The 20,441-nt window shown below is 44.0% G+C and overlaps 1 protein-coding gene across 2 annotated transcripts in view; it reads left to right on the top strand.

Annotated features, from left to right (window-relative positions):
* The first annotated feature begins 3,306 nt into the window (after nt 1–3,306).
* Nucleotides 3,307–20,441, top strand: part of GANAB (glucosidase II alpha subunit) — a 95,092-nt gene continuing 77,957 nt past the window's right edge. Inside the window, exon 1 of one of the 2 annotated variants that reach the window (XM_075837320.1) lies at nt 3,307–3,508. In XM_075837320.1, coding sequence (XP_075693435.1) covers nt 3,492–3,508 — 17 coding nt within the window. In that variant the 5' untranslated portion in view covers nt 3,307–3,491. The remainder of the gene's footprint in view (nt 3,509–20,441) is intronic. The other variant, XM_075837321.1, reaches the window with a different exon arrangement.

The raw sequence follows: 20,441 nt of genomic DNA, 5'->3' as shown, positions 1-20,441 counted from the left end.
CATCACCCTGACATATCTCGGCAGTTCTCACTGGAAGTGGACGCTTCCTCTGTTGGTGCAGGCGCACTTCTGTTCCAGAAGAGCTCCAAAGGAAAGGCAGTAGTGTGTGGCTACTACTCAAGACTGTTTTCCTCTGCTGAGCGCAATTATTCCATTGGAGATCGGGAGCTACTGGCTATCAAATTGGCCCTGGAGGAGTGGAGACATCTTCTGGAGGGCGCTGCTCACCCCATCCTGATCTTCACCGACCACAAGAATCTCACTTACCTTCAGTCCGCTCAAAGACTGAATCCTCGTCAAGCCAGGTGGTCACTGTTCTTCACCCGTTTCCAATTTCTGCTCCACTACCGTCCCGCTGACAAGAACGTGAGGGCCGATGCCCTGTCCAGATCATTCGAAACGGAAGACACGGTGGAGTCCCTTCAGACGATCATAGACCCATCCTGCATTGTCACCGCCAATCCTCTGCAGCTTAGAAATATCCCTCCAGGGAGAACTTTTGTTCGGTTGGCAGACAGAAAAAGAATTCTCCGCTGGGGACACAGTTCTAAACTAGCTGGGCACGCCGGTGTCCGTAAGACCCAAGACCTGATCGCTCGTCACTTCTGGTGGCCCACGCTACCTAAGGATGTTCTGGACATTGTCTCTGCTTGCATGGTGTGTGCCTCTAACAAGGTGGCTCACAGCAAGCCTGCCTGCTTCAACCTCTGCCTGTACCCAGTGCCCCCTGGCAGCACATCGCTATGGACTTCGTCACGGACCTTCCTCTCTCGGCAGGATGCAACACCATCTGGGTGGTGGTGGACCGGTTCTCTAAGATGGCACATTTTATCCCGCTGACCGGCCTACCCTCTGCTCCTCGACTGGCAAGCTTCTTCATTCAGCACATCTTCCGCTTGCTGGCTTGCCTCTTCACATTGTGTCCGACCGGGGGGTTCAGTTTACCTCCAAGTTCTGGAGAGCCCTCTGTAAACTCCTGGATGTGAGTTTGGACTTTTCCTCTGCCTATCACCCCCAGTCCAATGGGCAAGTTGAGAGGATCAACCAGATGATGGAAAATTATCTCCGCCACTTCATCTCTTCACAGCACGATAACTGGGTACAGCTTCTACCATGGGCGGAGTTTTCATATAATAACCACACAAGTGAGTCCACCACCTCCACTCCGTTTCACATCGTGTACAGTCAACATCCCAGAGTTCCTCTTCCAGTGTCGACTTCATCTCAGGTACCCGCTGCTGACTCTGCATATGGGGACTTCCTGCAAATCTGGCAACAGACCCGGTCCTCTATTTTGCAGGCGGTAGATCGCATGAAGCGTAAGGCAGATGCCAAAAGAAGAGAGCCGCCTCAGTATCTTCCTGGGACTAAAGTCTGGCTGTCCTCTCGAAACATTCGCTTGAGGGTGCCTTCATACAAGTTTGCTTCCAGGTTCCTTGGTCCCTTCGAGATCCTGCAACAAATTAACCCTGTTTCCTATAAGCTGCGGCTGCCCCCTACCCTCAGAATCCCTAACTCCTTCCATGTGTCCCTCCTGAAACCAGTGGTCCTGAACCGCTACAGCAAGACCTCTAGTTCCACAGTGGCTTCCAGCGGTCCTTCTGATGTATTCGAGGTAAAGGAGATCCTGGACCGCAAGAGGGTTGGAGGAAGGACTTTCTATCTGGTGGACTGGAAAGGGTTTGGTCCTGAGGAGAGGTCCTGGGAGCCAGAAGAGAACCTCAGCGCCCCTACTCTTATTAAAAAGTTCCTCTCTCACTCTGGTCCCAAGAAGAGGGGGCGTAAGAGTGGGGATACTGTAGCACCCATGGCCGCTGGACGTCGGGTTCACTCACCTCCCGACGCCCGCAGCCATGGATCTGTGAACGCTGGCCTCCGTCTCCCTCGTCATCTGCCACGTCAAGTGTCATCTGCCACGTCAAGTGCCATCTGCCACGTCAAGTGTCATCTGCCACGTCAAGTGCCATCTGCCACGTCAGTGCCATCTGCCACGTCAAGTGCCATCTGCTCATCGGATACTGCCCGCCACGTCTGGCGCCACTTTCCGCACCTGCCTCCATCCGTGCTGAAGCCACAGTCACCGTCCGGACTATTTCAGGTACCTAAGCATTACTGTCTGCTATCTTGCTTTCACATAGACTGTGACCTGGTCAGCTGCCTCCCCGCTACGGCGGAGCGGCCTAGTGGGTCCACAAACCCAGTGTCCGTGACACATGGGCATTGCGTCACTATCTACAAGGGCACTGTGGTGTTTTCAGGGGGACGGGACAAAAAAACCTGACTAATTAAATTCATCAGTTTTTTTAATGGCCATGAAAAACAGATGGCAAGCGGCCGTTAAAAACGGTCAGACGGCCAGGAAATTGATGAAAATTTGTAGACATACTGATGCAAAACGATCATTAAAAACGGACAGCTGGTCTGTGAGAATATAGCCTTAGGGCCTGTTCACATCACCATTCACTTTCTGTTCTGGGGTTCCATCGGAGGTTTCCCTCGGGTGAACCCCACAACGGAAAGTGAAACCACAGCTTCCGTTTCAGTCACCATTGATATCAATGGTGACGGAAACATTGCTAATGGTTTTTGTTCGTCACCATTCGGGCAGGTTTCCGGTTTTCCGACAGAATCAATAGCGCAGTCGACTCCGCTATTGATTCCATCGTTAAAACGGAAACCTGCCGGAATGGTGACGAACGGAAACCATTAGCGATGTTTCCATCACCATTGATATCAATGTTGACTGAAACGGAAGCTGTGGTTTCACTTTCCGTTGCGGGGTTCACCCGACTGAAACCCCAGAACGGAAAGCGAACGGTGATGTTAACAGGCCCTAACTCCATGAACATAATTATACGGTTGTATGTACGTTTGGCAGACTTGTTGCATACATCTGAATATAACTAGCAAAAATCCATGTCGTAACCTCAATATCTCCCAGTCACACAACTGAATGAATTCTTGGAGAGAATCCAGAATGAATAGACCTTAGTGGTCCGCAGTGTCAAATGGGAGTCACAGTATTTGAGGTGGAGCTCATGCATAGAATATGCGCACCTCAACAAATTTCCACATGTTCCTTCCTTTTGGCAATTATTTAGCAGAAGTCATGACTTGAGAACAGTAGTCGCGATAGTTATGACATAAGTGTAGTTTAAGCCTAATTAAGACATGGAAGCAGTAGTCATGGTAAAGATACAAATGACATGATCTATAGCTTGTCAGATCCACGACGATAAAGCTCCTCCTTCCTTTGTTTTCATTTTCCCCCTCTTTCCCGCCCCTTGTCTTCCCAGTCACATGACAATTTCTTCCCACTCCCCGTTCGTTCCGGACACCGCTGCTTCACACTGATGAATTTTTACTGGCCAATGGTACGCGTTGACGTGTCCCGGATAGCGCGATAGAACTTGCGGTGACGTTTGAGCGTTAGGCGTGGCCTCTGTCAGACAGCCGGCAACGGAGGGGTCGAAGGTTAGAGCGGATCCAAGATGGCGGTGGCGCGGAGGTGAGAGCGGGCCCAGTGTAGAGGGAGATGGCACGTGTAATTCGGGCGCTTGATGTCTCTGAAGTGGAGGGAAGGCGCACTATGAGCGTACACGGATGTAGAGACACACTACAGGTGTACGCACACGGGGCTGCAGCAGGAGGATGTGGCCGTTCTGTAGTTCGTCCTCAGTGTTCAGCCGCAGTGGTAGTAGTTTGTAGTTAAATGGAGGGTTTATTCGTATAGCAACTAGTAGAGAAGAGTGATGAAAGGTGAATATTATCGGCTGTTACCACAAAGCAAATCATGTAAGAGGCGGGTCTGTACCGTCACCCTTGTTCTTAGTAACCGGGTTATATATGTCCAGTGGTGTGATGGGGAATCGTCAACTAATCACCAATCTGAATATATACTCATAAAGAAGCACTCTGACGAACTTCTCCCCCACCGCTTCTAAATGTGATTATTTCAAAGGTATTGATGATCCTCGTATTTTAACCCTTTAGTGACCAGCCTATTTTAGGTCTTAAAAGGGTTTTCCCCATCTTGGACATTAAAGAGGCTCTGTCACCACATTATAAGTGGCCTATATTGTACATGATGTGATCGGCGCTGTAATGTAGATTACAGCAGTGTTTTTTTTATTTAGAAAACTGATCATTTTTGACAGTTATGACCTATATTAGCTTTATGTTAATGAGTTTCTCAATGGACAACTGGGCGTGTTTTACTATATGACCAAGTGGGCATTGTACAGAGGAGTGTATGACGCTGACCAATCAGTGACCAATCAGCGTCATACACTTCTCTCCATTCATTTACTCTGCAGATAGCGATATAGTTATATCACTGTGTGCAGTCACACACTAACATTACTGCAGTGTCCTGACAATGAATATACATTACCTCCAGTCAAGACGTATTGTGTATTCAGAATCTTGACACTTCTGTAGCATCTGTGTGATTTACAGCATAGCAGGCGTAGTCTCGCGAGATTAGGCTGTAAACTGTCATTTACAGCGAGATCTCGCTGTGCTGTAAATCGCAGAGAAGTGGTCAGGATTCTGAATACGCATCACGTCCTGGCTGGAGGTAATGTATATTCATTCTCAGGACACATGAGTAACGTTATAGTGTGTTTGTGGCTGCACATAGCGATATAGCTATATCGCTATGTGCTGTATAAATGAATGGGGAGAAGTGTATTACGCTGATTGGTCACTGATTGGTCAGCGTCATACACTCCTCTGTACAACGCCCACTTGGCCATATAGTAAAACACGCCCAGTTGTCCATTGAGAAACTCATTAGCATGATCGGTTTTCTAAATAAAAAAACACTGTTGTAATCTACATTACAGCGCCAATCACATCATGTACAAGATTACACTTATAATGTGGTGACAGAGCCTCTTTAATTGCATATCCATAGGATATGCCATAAATGTCTGAAAAATGCGGGTTTCACCTCTGGGACCAAGGCCGGCTCCAGGTTTATGTGGGCCCTTGGGCGACACAGACTTAGTGGGCCCCTTAGCGGGAGAATTCACAGCAGCAGTAAAATGCTAAAAATAGTCCCTTTGTGCCCCCATATAGACGTTAGGCCCTGTTTATGCCCCCATTTAGAAGTTAGGCCCCCAGTTTGTAACCCCATAAAATTAGTACCCTCTGTAAATAGTGCCACACGGCCCCTGACGTCACGGTCTATATATGGACAGTGTTGTCAGGGGCAACCCCAGAGCCATAGTCCCAGGCAAAGCACTACTAGCACTCTGACTGGGTATGGCGTAGCTAAAGGCTCATGGGCCCTGGTGCAAGAATTCAGCTTAGGCCCCCATACCCTTCCCCCAACACCACCAGACCCCTGCGCACATGCCTATGCCCAGCTGCCTTGCCCGACAGACCCCATGAATGCCCCCACAGTATAATTACCCCCCCCATAGCTGCCCCCCACACAGTATAATACCCTCAATAGCTGACCACCACAGTATAATGCCCCCATAGCTGCTCCCACAGTATAAATCCACCACACTGTATAATGCCCCCGCATAGCTGACCACCACAGTGTAATGCTCCCCGTAGCTTCCCCACACAGTATAATACCCCATAGCTGCCCCCCATAGTATAAGGCCCCTATAGCTGCCACACACCGTACAATCCCCCCACACAGTATAATGCCCCCCCATAGCTGCACCACACAGTATAATGCCCCCCATAGCTGCACCACACAGTATAAGGCCCCCCCATAGCTACCCCACACAGTACAATGCCCCCCATAGCTACCCCACACAGTACATTGCCCCCACAGCAGCCCTATACAGTTTAATACCCCCATACAGTATAATGCTCCCCATAGCTGCCCCATACAGTATAATGCCCCCATACAGTATAATGCCCCATAGCTGTCCCACACAGTATAATGTCTCCATACAGTATAATGCCCCCATAACTGGTCCCATACAGTATAATTCCCCCTCAGCAGCTACAATATGACCCCCTCCCATACATAGTATAATGCCCCCATATGTACCTAATAGAAAAATAACATAATTACTTACCTACCCCCGTTCTCACGACGTGTGGAGGATCCATTTCCTCCTCTGCACTGTGCTGTGAGTGGCTCATCGCAGACAGGCGCGTTGTCGTCACTGATTTGCGCCTGTCTGCGCCGAGCTGCTCACCGCACAGTGAATGCTGGAGCAAGGCTCCAGTATTCAACCCAACTGAATATGCATCCTGCGGATGCAGGCTCAGTTGGAAGCGGGACCAGCGCGCAGTTGCTAGCTACGCCAGGCTGGGACACTGTTCTGGTCCTGACTAGGGATGTCACAATACCAGAATTTGGACTCCGATACCGATACTTTACCGATACCGATACTTTTGCGATTTTGATACCAAAACGATACTTTGCCAACAGTAATAATAAAAAAAAAATCTTCAATTTTCTGATGTGAGGTGTGATGATGAATTTTGAATGTGCCTCACATTAATAGTAATTAACCCCATCATGTTTCTCAGTCATAATGGGTTAATGTGTGAGGTACATGATGGGGTTAATTACTATTAATGAGGCACATGGAGGTTAAATTCATCACACCTCGTGCCCCACAATAAGTGAAAGAAAGCAGTTTTTTGCAGCGTACACATCATAAATGACGCAAAAAAATTGTTGTGCAGGTTATTACGGCTGCGCCAATACCCAATATGTGTGTTTTATGTAGTGAGACTTATATTGTTTATTGTAAAAAAGGTGTATGTGTATTTTTATTTTATTTAATATTGCTTTGTTTTTACTTTATTTTTAAACTTTAAGGTATTGGCTTATATTTATATTCCAGTACATTAGTCTATTTACGGATAGTACACAGGCAGTTGTTAGGACACAACCAAGAATGTCCTAACAGGAAATATGGTAAGACAGCCCTGTCTGCCCGTATATGGTATGTCCCTCAATCGCGTCACAGGGATTCCTGTGATGCGATCCAGGGGCATCCCCCCTTCTCATTTTCTCCTGAATGCTGCAGTCAGCTTTGTTCGCAGCATTCAGGGGAATAATGGCAGAGATGAGGTTTCTCTGATGTCTGCAGTTATGGAGCGGGGCTGCGGCTGTGTAATACAGCCATTGACCCATTCCTGACATTAAGTGCGCGCGCGGTCAGCATGAGGTGATACGGCCGGCGCCGCACTAATGAGCGTCGGTTCAGGCACTGAACACAGAACATGGGGGTGTTTTGCAGTGCGCCCGCCATGTTCTGTTTTCAGTGCCGCTGCTCATTAGTGCAGCGCGGGCAGCATCGCATCATGCTGACGGCGCGCACACTTGTTGTCTGGACTCAGGAGCTCCGCTCTCATACATTCAAGTGTTACTATACTAAGCTGTGCGGCCGCACAGCTTAGTATAGAAATACATTAAATAACGGTACGGTATCGAACCGTTTTGGGGGTGCACGGTATCTAATTGGAAAGCCCTGAAAAACTACCCCATTTTGGAAAAGAAGTCTCCGAAGAAATTCATCTAGAGGTATCGTGAGCATTTTGACACCACAAGTGTTTTGTAGAAATTAGTGTGCAGTGGATATTGCAGAGTCAAAATTTCAATTTTTCCACTGATATGCCTTTTTAGTGACCAATATGTTGTGCCACTGGAGAGACACACCCCATAAATTAAGTGGGTTCTCCAGAGTACAGTAATACTCCATATGTGGTCATAAACCGCTGTTTGGGCACGCGGTCAGGCTCAAAAGGACCGCCATTCGGATTTTGGAGTGCAGATTTTGCTTGGTGGTGGTATTGTTTGGGGTTTTACTGGTATTTCTGTTTATAATGTGGTGGCATATGTAAACTGGGCGGAGTACATCAGGGTATATGGAAACTGGGCGGAGTACATCAGGGTATATGTAAACTGGGCGGAGTACATCAGGGTATATGTAAACTGGGCGGAGTACATCAGGGTATATGTAAACTGGGCGGAGTACATCAGGGTATATGTAAGCTGGGCGGAGTACATCAGGGTATATGTAAGCTGGGCGGAGTACATCAGGGTATATGTAAGCTGGGCGGAGTACATCGGTATATGTAAGCTGGGCGGAGTACATCAGGGTATATGTAAGCTGGGCGGAGTACATCAGGGTATATGTAAGCTGTGCGGAGTACATCAGGGTATATTAAGATGATGTAATAATGGGGTGAATGAATAATAAAATTAATAATCCATGTATTGGTGTGGTACACTTTGAACCATTCCTTTATGCACAGGCCGGATTTTTTGGGTATTGCTCAAAATATCTGCGCTCCACCATTGCCTAATCTTTGACTTCTTCACTAGCCCTATAAGCAGCACAAGGCCCTAAAGTTTCCTCATCTCTGCTGCGTCTACAGGGTCCACCTGTGGGGTCCAGCAAATGATGTGGAGTTTTTAGTGAAATTCTACTGGACCTAAAAAATTGGTCTTGGCTGTCATTTAGCATCATTTTGCATCAGTGCATTTATGCCATTTTTTGGGGAGACAAGAAATCCAAAAAACAGCAATTCTAGCACTGTTTTGTTCTTTTTTTACAATGTTCACCGAGCAGTATAAACAACATACTTCATCCTGTGAGTCGATCCGATTACAGCGGCACCAAATTTATGTTGTTTTTTATTTTTACGGTTTGCTACTTTCCCACAATAAAAATACTCCGCGTGTAAAAAAAAAAAAAAAGAATTCATGTTTTAGTGTTGCCATTTTCTGAAAATCCAAACTTTTTTTTATTTTTTTTTCAGTGGATATTGCTGTGGAAGGGCTTGGTTTTTTGCGTGACAAATTAGTTGCGACTTTTTGATCACTTTATTAAAAAAAACTTTGCTACAAGGTGACCAAAAAAAAGGATTCTTTCGTTGTTTGTTTTTATTTAAACGTGTGGTAAAATAACGTGATATTTTTATAGTTCAGGCCGTTCCGAACGTGACGTACCTATTATGTATAGTTTTTTTAAATTACCGATTTATTGTGTTTATTACCTAAAACTCTTTATTTATTCATTTTTCGTAAACTTTTTTTTTTTCCCACTTACCTGGGGACTTGAAGATCTGATCTTCTGATCCCCAGTACAGTACACCTTACTCCTTATGCAGTGTACTGTAACTGTCATGTTTCATCTGAGAGTTAAGCCTATTAGGTCCTGCCTTGGGCAGGATCTAATAGGCTTCCGTACCTGGCCAACCAGGAAGCCGTTCCCAGACTTCCTGGTTGCCATAGCAATCATTGGCACCCGCAATCTCTCACGGGGAGGGCGGGAGGGTACAAAGTGAGCCCCCTCCCTCTGCCAACCACTTCAATGCGGCATACGCCATGGACTTCCGCATTTAAGGGGTTAAACGGTGGTGATCGTCGGTAACTGCCATCGCCGCCATTGCAGCGGGATGTCAGCTGTACATTACAGCTGACACCCGCTGAAGATGAAGCTCCTGTGCCCGCTTCATCTTCATGACCGGTCTGGTACGTCGGATGGTGGTGAGCTACTTGTTATGCCGACGTACCAAACCCGTCATTTTGCGAGAAGGGGTTAAAGAGCTAACTTTTTTTGCTTTTCCGTCTACACAGCTGTATAAGGACTTCATTTTTTTTTATAACGATTTTGCTTTTTCTTTTGGGGTATTGAGATATACAAGTTCTGACATTTTTTTCTGTCTTAGATTTACAGTTTACCGTGGGGAATAAATAACATTATTCCATTGGGCGTTACGTTTGTGGCAATACCAAATTCATATACTTGTTTTTTTTTTATGTTTTACTACTTTTGCACATAAAAACGATTTATTTTTTCAAAATTGTTTTTGTCGCCATATTTTAAGATCCATAACTTTTTTTAAAAATGTATCCGCCGTTGTAGCTGTATGAGGACTTATTTCTGCAGGATGACTTTTATAGTTTTTATTGGTACCGTTTTGGGGCACATATAGCTTTTTATTGCGTTTTTTTTTTTTTTTTTTTTGAAGGCAGGATGAACTGAAACCTGCAATTCGGGCTCTTTTTTTTTTTCCCGTGTTCACTGTGCGGGTTAAATATTTTTTTTTTCACTGTGCAATAATTTGATCGCTTTTATAATTTTCTGCAATACTCCTGGCTGCCATGAAAACCATCAATGCATCACGGGTGTCCCTATTGACCGCAGCATTTAGGGGGTTTATTTATGAATAAGAATGAGGACCTGTTCAGTTTTTGTTCTTTTGCAGGCAGAAAAAAATGTGCCTAAGGAATTTCTTCAGGAATTTTGAGGCAGATTTTGAACTGCCTGCATTTGTTTTTGCTGTGTTTTTTGCCTGTGGCCATTGTAGCTATAATGCAACGACCACAGGCAAAAAACAATCAAAGGACATGCTGCTTCTTTTTTCTTCCGTTGAGCGACCAGAAGTTGCCCGGGGAAAAAAAACAACTCTGCCTCCCATTGAAATCAATGGGGGTCTATTTTGGTTGTTTTTTTTTGTCTAGCAACGCGGTTTTCTGCGTCAAAATCAGTGACCAGAAACTGTGTGAACTGACACTAAAGATTGCTAAGCCTTCTTGTATACTGAAGTGTGGTGGTGTCAGGGATGGGAAAGACTAAAAGCGATGATTATTTTTTTTTTTTAGTCCCCTCAGGGGACTTTAACATGGTTACACAGGTTTCATCACTTGCACAATGCACTGAATTAATTATGTATTGCAGTGCATCTTGTTTTTTGACATCTTCTATTAAGCCCTGGTTTTGTTAGGGCTTAGTAGAAGCACCAACATGGCAGACATAGGGGCTTTCACTAGGCTACTGGCTGCAATGACCACTCATCAGCATGCATCGCAGGGGGAGGATTGGGTTGACAGATGGGGCCACACCTCTAACTGCTCGGACGCTGTGGTTGCTATTGACCGCTGCATCTAAGCAGTTAAACGGCCTGTATTGAAGTTCACTGGCCCCTAGAGCTGGGTGTAATATACAGCAGACACCCGCAGCATATGAAGCAGGCTCATTCTGTGAGCCCATTTCATACCCCCGACTTCCGCCATACATGTTGGTAAAGGGTGCTTTCACACGTGCCTTTTTAATGCAGTTTTTGAAGCCAAAACTCTGCCCCTAATTGAGACGCAGGACATCAGACTGTTTACACACTGCCGTCAATTTGTGGTCTTGCTGCGAAAGGCAAAACCATGCTATTTTGCAGCGATTTTCTAACAATCGCATAAAAAAACGCAAGTTGACCGAGATGTGAACCCAGCATTACCATGGTTTCCCAATTACGTAATTAAACCTAATAACTGAAAAAGATTCCTTAGGCTGGGTTCACACTGAGTTTTTCGCAGGCAGAAAATCTGCCTCAAAATTCCGTTTGGAATTTTGAGGCAGATTTTACTCTGCCTGCACGCCGATTTTCGCACCGCATTGAGCGCCGCGGGCAGAAAACTCTGCAAAATATGATTTCTCTGCCTCCCATTGATGTCAAGGGGAGGTCCGAGGCGTAAACGTCCAAAGATAGGGCATGTCCCTTCTTTTTTTCCTGCGAGCCGGTTTTTCCGCTCGTGGGAAAAACGCCTCCTTCTCCCATTGAAATCAATGGGAGGCATTTTTGGCAGTTTTTTGGCGGTTTCAAAAAACATAAAAAAAACTCATTGTGAACTATCCCTTAAAGTTTGCGGTTCAAAAATGCACCAAAACGGTGAAGTACCCAAGGCGGAGTTCACATTGTGCATTTTTGTTGTGTTTTTTTAAATGCTGGATACAAATTGTTTTCAAATACAGTGCTTTTTTTTTTTTACAAAATGTTTCTGTGTAATCTGGTTTTAATTGAGTTTTCCCAGTTTAGAAGTTTATGGTGTATCCACAGGATATGCTATAAATGTCCAGCAGATGCGGGTTTCAACTCCGGGACCCGCACCTATTTCTAGAACGGGGCTCCCGTCCTACCTTCTATTGCTCTCGCTGCTCAACCAGCGCTGAGTGATGAGGTGGTCGGGGATTACAGAAACAGCTGAGCTATGCCCTTTCCATAACTCCCATTCTGACAGTGGTGGGAGAGCGAGAGAAGGCAGGACGGGGGTTTGCTGCAGACTGCTCTGCAAACGTCCTATTCGTCTGAATGGGGATTGCAGGAAACCACCTGCTGCAAAAACAATCACATTCAGAAGAACAAATCTGCAATGTGTGAACATAACCTGAGGCCAGAATCACACATGTAAATTTTGTGGCTATTTTTGGCTCAAAAGAAAGGAGATGCTTCAGTTTTTTTCATTATACCTTTCCTTCCTCCACTTCTGTTTTTGGCTCAAACAGCCAAACGCTGCACCAAAACCTGCGTGTGATACTAGCCTTAGGGATTCACATTGTGAGCAATTTCCTAGTCCAAATTGTTCTATATAATAATAAAGCTGTGTCCACCTTCACAACCTTCTGACACACAGGATCCACCTGTAGTCGATCACATCTAAGCTATGAACTTAGATGTGATGGATAGCAGCTCCACACAGGACCCGCTGACACTGAACCAGTCAGTCCCGCTGGCTTGACGGATACAGGTTTCAGTACAAGATACAGCTGCTTTTTATACAGGATATAAAGCATCTGTATCTCAAAGTAAAAATTATTTGTAATAAACAGAATTTTGAAAGTTGCACCAATCACACTGATAGAGATATATTGTACAGAGCCTTTAATGAGGTATATTGTACAGAGCCTTTAATGAGGCTCTGTCACCACATTACAAGTGGCCTATAATGTACATGATGTGATCGGCGCTGTAATGTAGATTACAGCAGTGTTTTTTATTTAGAAAACCGATCATTTTTTACGGAGTTATGACCTATATTAGCTTTATGCTAATGACTTTCTCAATTGACAACTGTTCGTGTTTTACTATATGGCCAAGTGGGCATTGTACAGAGGAGTGTATGACCCGGACCAATCAGCGTCATACACTTCTCTCCATTCATTTACACTGCAGATAGCGATCTAGCTATATTGCTTTGTGCAGCCACATAAACACACTATAACGTTACTGCAGTGTCCAGATAATGAATATACATTACCTCCAGCCAGGATGTGATGTGTATTCAGAATCCTGACCACTTCTCTGATTTTATAGCAGGCGTAGTCTCGCAAGATTACGCTGTAAGCTGGCATTTACAGCGAGATCTCGCTGTGCTGTGCTGTAGTTTCACACAGATGCTACAGAAGTGCCAGGATTCTGAATACATATCACGTCCTGGCTGGAGGTAATGTATATTCATTGTCAGGACACTGCAGTAACGTTAGTGTGTTTATGTGGCTGCACATAGCGATATAGCTATATCGCGATCTGCAGTGTAAATGAATGGAGAGAAGTGTATGACGCTGATTGGTCAGCGTCATACACTTCTCTCCACAACGCCCACTTGGCCATGTAGTAAAACATGCCCAGTTGTCCATTGAGAAACTCATTAGCATAAAGCTAATATAGGTCATAACTCCGTCAAAAATGATTGTTTTTCTAAATAAAAAAACACTGCTCTAATCTACATTACAGCGCCGATCACATCATGTACAATTTACGGCACTTACAATGTGGTGACAGAGCCTCTTCAAGCCACCAGGACGTAACTGTACATCGTGCATTAGTTTACATTAACCCCTTCCCACAAATGGGCGTTACTGTACATCCTTTTTAGCGGCTCGTTCCCGCAAATGGGCGTACAGTAACGCCCTGAGGATGAAGCAGGCACAGGAGCTGTGTGCGCTTCATCCTCAGCGGGTGTCGGCTGTAATATACAGCTGACATCCCGCTGCAACGGCGGCGATCACTGTTCTGTCCGATTCCCGCCATTTAACCCCTCAAATGCCGCTGTCAATAGGGACAGCGGCATTTAAGTGATTGATACAGAGGGAGGGGGCTCCCTCTGTACCCCGTTGGCCCCCCGCGAAAAATCGCGGGGTTCTGATGGTTGCAATGGCAACCAGGAAGCCTAGTAATGGCTTCCTGGTTACCAGGTACGGGAGCCTATTAGGTCCTGCCCGAGGCAGGACGTAATAGGCTCAACTGTCAGTTATAAAATTACAGTTATAATACACTGCACTACACAAGTAGTGCAGTGTATTGTACATGGGATCAGAAGATCAGATCTTCCAGTCCCCTAGTAAAATAAAAAGTAAAAAAAAGGTTAAAAAAAGTTTTAGATAAATAAATAAACGTTTTATGTAATAAAAACAATAATCATCTTGTGTCCCTAATCAAGTCCTTTATAATTAGGAAAAAAGACAAAAACTAGACATAATAGGTATCGCCGCGTTCGTATATAATATTTATCCCGCACGGTGAACACCGTAAAAAAAATACAATAAAAAACAATGCCAGAATTTCCTTTTTTGGTCACGTTGTTTCCAATAAAATGGAATAAAAAGTGATCAAAAAGTCGCATGTACCCAAAAATGGTACCAATAAAAACTACAGTGTGTCACGCAAAAAACAAGCCCTCACAAAGCTCCATCGACATAAAAATACAGAAGTTATGGCTCTCAGGATATGGTGACACTAAAACATTTTATTTATAAAAAGGGTTTTTATTGTGTAAAAGTAGTAAAACATATAAAAACTATATAAATTTGGTATTGCCATAATCGTATCAAACCGCAGAATAAAGCAAACATGTTTATGCTGCACAGAGAACGCCGTTAAAAATTGATTAAAAAAAAACAGCGAGAGAATTTCTGTTTTTGGGTCTCCTCACCCCCCAAAAAATTGAATAAAAACTGATCACTATCACATTTACCCCAAAATGATACTAATAAAAATGACCGCTCATCACATGAAAATGAAGCGCTCACAGAGCTCGTCAACGGAAAAATAAAAACGTATGACTCTTGGAACGCAATAATGCAAAACGACGGCCCAGACTAATTTATATGTGACGCAGCAGGTCTTCACCTAAAACCCCACGTCATCATTTGCAGCCCCCATTTGTAGACCCTGTAAATGCAGCGAAAACGATGACATTTTGGGGTCTGTGCTACATATGGGGCTAGTGAAGAAGTCAAAGATTAGACAATGCTGGAGTGCGGATATTTTGTACAATACCACAGACACCCTTTAGAAGTGCGACTCCTACACCCAAAAATCCAGCCTGTGCATGAAGGATTGGTTGAAAGCGTACGTCACTATCCTGCGATCATTAATTTTATTATTCATTCTCCCCATTATTACATCATCCTATTATGACCTGTTGCACTCCGCCCAGCTGACATATACCCTGATTTACTCCGCACAGCTGACATATACCCTGATTTACTCCGCACAGCTTACATATACCCTGATGCACTCCGCCCAGCTTACATATACCCTGATGCACTCCGCCCAGCTTACATCTGCCCCATATTATAAGCTGAAACACCAGTAAAACACTAAACAAAACTACTACCAAGCAAAATCTGCGCTCCAAAAGCCAAATGGAGCTCCTTCTGGGCCTGGCAGTGTGCCCAAACAGCAGTTAATGACCACATATGGGGTATTACTGTACTCTGGAGAACCGCTTAACAATAATTTATGGGGTGTGTGTCTACGGTGGTACAAGCTGGGCACAACACATTGGGCACTGAAATAGCATATATGTGGAAAATGGCAATTTTAAATCTGCAACATCCACTGTGCACTAATTTCTACAAAACCTTTGGGGTTAAAATGCTCACTACACTTCTAGATGAATTCCTTGAGGGGTGTAGTTTCCCAAATGGGGTCACTTTTCGGTGGTTTTCACTGTACTGGTACCTCAGTGCAATGCAACATGGAGTAAAAAACAAATTTTGTAAAAGTTCCACTCCAAAAACGAAATTGTGCTTTTTCCCTTTAGGCTCTTGCTGTATGTCCAAATAGCAGTTTACAACCACATATGGGGTACTTCCCTATTCAGGAGAAATTTTGTCACACATTTTGGGGTGTCTTTTCTCCTGTATTGCTTGTGTAAATGAAAAATTATGTGCTAAATCTATAGGTTATTGGGGAAAAAAATTTTTTCATTTTCATGGCCCAATTCTAATAAAATCTGTAAAACACCTGAGGGATCAAAATGCTCACTACACCTCTAATTTAATTCTTTGATGGGTATAGTCTACAAAATGGGATCACACCTGGAGAATTTCTACTATACTGGCACTTCAGGGGCTCTGCAAATGCGACATGGCCCCCAGAAACCAATTCAGCAAAATCTGAGCTGCAAAATCCAAATGGTGCTCCGTCCCCTCTGAGCCCTGCCGTGGGTCCAAACAACAGTTTATTACCACATATGGGGTATTGCCGTAATCAGGAGAAATTGCTTTACAAATGTTGAGGTGCTTTTTCTCCTTTATTCCTTATAAAAATTAGAAAATTCTATGTTTTTCAGAAAAAGTCTATTTTCATCTTCACAGACTAATTCTAATAAATTCAGCAAAAAAACCTGTGGGGTCAAAATGCCAACTATACCATTAGAAAAATTCCTTGAGGGGCATAGTTTCCAAAATTGATTCACTTTTGGGGGGTTTCTCCTGTTTAGGTCCCTCCAGGGCATTGCAAACACCACACGGCACCGAAAAATATTCCAGTAAAATCAGTGCTCCAAAATCCAAATGGCGCTCCTTCCCTTCTGAGCACTGCCGTGGGTCCAAGCAGCAGTTTATTACCACATGTGGGGTATTTCCGTAATCGGGAGAAGTAGCTTTACAAGTTTTGGGGTGCTTTTTCTCCTTTATTCCTTGCAAAAATTCGAGAATTCTAAGTTTTTCCACAATAAAAGTAGATTTTCATTTTCACAGACTAATTCGAATAAATTTAGCAGAAAACCTGTGGGGTCAAAATGCTAACTATACCCCTAGATAAATTCCCTGACAGGTGTAGTTTCAAAAATGGGGTCACTTTTGGGGGTTTCCACTATTTTGGCACCACAAGACCTCTTCAAACCTGACATGGTGCCTAAAATATATTCAAAAAAATGGAGGCCCCAAAATCCTCTAGGTGCTCCTTTGCTTCTGAGGCCGGTGTTTCAGTCCATTAGCGCACTAGGGCCACATGCGGGACATTTCTAAAAACTGCAGAATCTGGGCAATAAATATTGAGTTGCATTTCTCAGGTAAAACCTTCTGTGGTACAGAAAAAAAATGTGTTACAAATGAATTTTATTAAAAAAAATGAAATTAGTAAATTTCACCTCTACTTTCCTTCAATTCCTGTGAAACGCCTAAAGGGTTGAAACACTTTCTGAATCCTGTTTTGAATACTTTGAGGGGTGCAGTTTTCAAAATGGGGTGTTTTATGGGGGTTTCTAATATATAAGGCCCTCAAAACCACTTCAGAACTGAACTCGTCCCTGAAAAAAATATCCTTTTGAAATGTTCTTAAAAATATGAGAAATTGCTTCTAAAGTTCTAAGTCTTGTAACGTCCTCGAAAAATAAAAGGATGTTCAAAAAACGATGCAAACATAAAGTAGACATATGGGAAATGTTAATTAGTAACTATTTTGTGTGGTATTACTATCTGTTTTACAAGCAAATACATTTAAAATTAGAAAAATCATAATTTCTTCAAATTTTCTCTAAATTTTGGTGTTTTTCACAAATAAGCAATAAATTTATCGACCAAATTTTTTCACTAACCTAAAGTACAATATGTCACGAGAAAACAATCTCATAATCACTTGGATAGGTAAAAGCATTCCAGAGTTATTACCACATAAAGTGACACATGTCAGATTTGAAAAAATGGTCCTGAAGGCCAAAAATAGCTTGGTCTTGAAGGGGTTAAAGGGGTAAACCAACCACAAATACTTATCTATTCTGTGGATAGATGTGTTTGACCGCTGGGACCCCCACAGTCAAGAGAGTGGGGGTCCGGAGTACCCTGAATGAACGAAGTGAAGGTCCCGTATGTGCTCTACCTCTTCATTTATTCTCTATCGGACTGTTGGAGATCGGGATTCTTCGATACAGTTTCGATGCCGTGCACCCTCAAACAGTTGAATACCGTTATTTCATGTATTTCAATACTAATTTGTGCAGCCGCACAGCTTAGCATTGGAAGGCTGGATTCACATGACCATGTTACGTCCGTAATGGACAGAGCGTATTTCGGCCACAAATCCCGGACCGAACACAGTGCAGGGAGCCGGGCTCCTAGCGTCATACTTATGTACGATGCTAGGAGTCCCTGCCTCGCTGCAGGACAACTGTCCCGTACTGAAAACATTATTACAGTACGGGACAGTAGTTCCACGGAGAGGCAGGGACTCCTAGCGTCGTACATAACTATGATGCTAGGAGCCCTGCACTGTGTTCGGTCCGGGATTAGCGGCCGAAATACGTTCCGTCCATTACGGACCTAACATGGTCATGTGAATCCAGCCTAACACATGAATGTATGAGAGCGGGCTGCGGCTGTTTAATTCAGCCATTTCCCTGCTCCTGAGTCCTGACAAGTGCGCATCGGCAGCATGATGTGATGCGACCAGCACTGCACTAATAGGCAGCGGCACTGATGACAGAACATGGCAGGCACACTGCGAAACACCCCCCATGTTCCTGCGACTCATTAGTGCAGCGCCGGCTGCATCACCTCATGCTGACCACACGCGCACTTGTTGTCAGGAACGGGGTAATGGCTGTATTACAGTATAGTAACATATGAATGTATGAGAGCGGAGCTGCGGCTGTGTAATACAGCCATTGCCCCGCTCCTGAGTCCTGACAAGTGCGTGAGGTCAGGATGATGCGATGCGGCCAGCAATGCCTTAATGATCGCCGGCAATGAAGACAACATGGCGGGTGCACTGCAAAACGCCCCCATGTTCTGTCTTCAGTGCCTGCGCTGCCGCTTATTAGTGCAGCGCCGGCCGCATCCCCTCATGCTGACCGCGCGCGCACTTAATGTCAGGAGCAGGGCCATGGCTGTATTACACAGCCGCAGCCCCGCTCTATAACGGCGGAGGTCAGAGAAACCTCTCATCTCTGCCGTTATTCCCCTGAATGCTGCGATCAAAGCTGACTGCAGCATTCAGGAGAAAATGAGAAGGGGAGATGTCCCTTGGATCGCATCACAGGAATCCCGTTGACGCGATTGAGGGACATACCATATATGGCCAGGCAGGGCTGTCTTACCATATTTCCTGTTGTTAGGGCATATTGAGGTATGTCCTAACAACTGCCTGTGTATTATCAGTACACAGGCTAATGTACTGGCATATAGATATAAGCCAGTACATTAAAGTTTAAAAATAAAGTAAAAACATAAAATATTAAATTAAAAAAATACACATACCCCTTTTTTTACAATAAACATTCAAATAAGTCTCAATACATAAAATATTCACATATTCGCTATTGGCGTAGCCGTAATAACCTGCACAACAATTTATTTTTTTTTGCATCTTTTATGACGTGTACGCTGTAAAAAAAATAAAATAAAAACTGCTTTCTTTCACTTATTGTGGGGCAAGAGGTGTGATGAATTTAACCTCCATGTACCTCATTAATAGTAATTAACCCCATCATGTACCTTACACATTAACCCATTATGACTGAGAAACATGATGGGGTTAATTACTATTAATGTGAGGCACATTCAAAATTCATTATACCTCGCGCCTCACATCAGAAAATGGAAGAACTTTTTTTTTTTTTTAATATTATGGTTGGCAAAGTATCGTTTTGGTATCGAAATCACAATACTACACGAAATATCGGTATCGGAGTCCAAATTCTGGTATCGTGACATCCCTAGTGTACTATCTGTACACAGGCTAATGTACTGGCATATAGATATATTCCAGTACATTAAAGCTTAAAAATAAAGTAAAAACATAATGATAAAAAATACAGATAGACGTTTTTTACAATAAACATTAACATAAGTCTCAATACATAAAATCTACAAATATTCGGTATTGGCGCGGCCGTTAAACCTGCAGTAAAACACGCCCAGTTCATTAAGAAACTCATTAGCATAACGCTAAAATAGGTAATAACTCCATCAAAAATGATTGCTTTTCTAAATAAAAAACACTGCTGTAATCTACATTACAGCGCCGATCACATCATATACAATATAGGCCACTTATAATGTGGTGACAGAGCCTCTTTAAGGCTTCCATAAGTCAGGATATAAAAAATATGCAGTTGTGCAGGTCCAAGGGGAACATTTCTTCTGTTTCAAGAGGCGAATTATCAGGGCCCTAAAATTAGGTAACCAGGAAGGGGAGGGCCCAAACATATCTCCTGGAAGCGAGGGGGCCTGTATTATACCAGGACAACACTTCGCACCTTTGCAGTTTGGGGAATTTTGCTGGGGAGTTAATTTTTATTCTGCACCCTCCGCAGCGCAATCATTTATGGAAAAGACCTGTGGGGTGAAAATGCTCACTACACCCGCTGCAGCCACTTTTGACCTTCCTGACAGCCTTATTTTTTCAAATATGACATGTTCCTTTATGTTGTAATAACTTAGAAATCCTTT

This window comes from Rhinoderma darwinii, chromosome 9 (assembly GCF_050947455.1).
Source record: "Rhinoderma darwinii isolate aRhiDar2 chromosome 9, aRhiDar2.hap1, whole genome shotgun sequence".
In the NCBI taxonomy this organism is placed as follows: Eukaryota; Metazoa; Chordata; class Amphibia; order Anura; family Rhinodermatidae; genus Rhinoderma; species Rhinoderma darwinii.
This window is presented reverse-complemented; position numbering and strand designations above follow the sequence as displayed.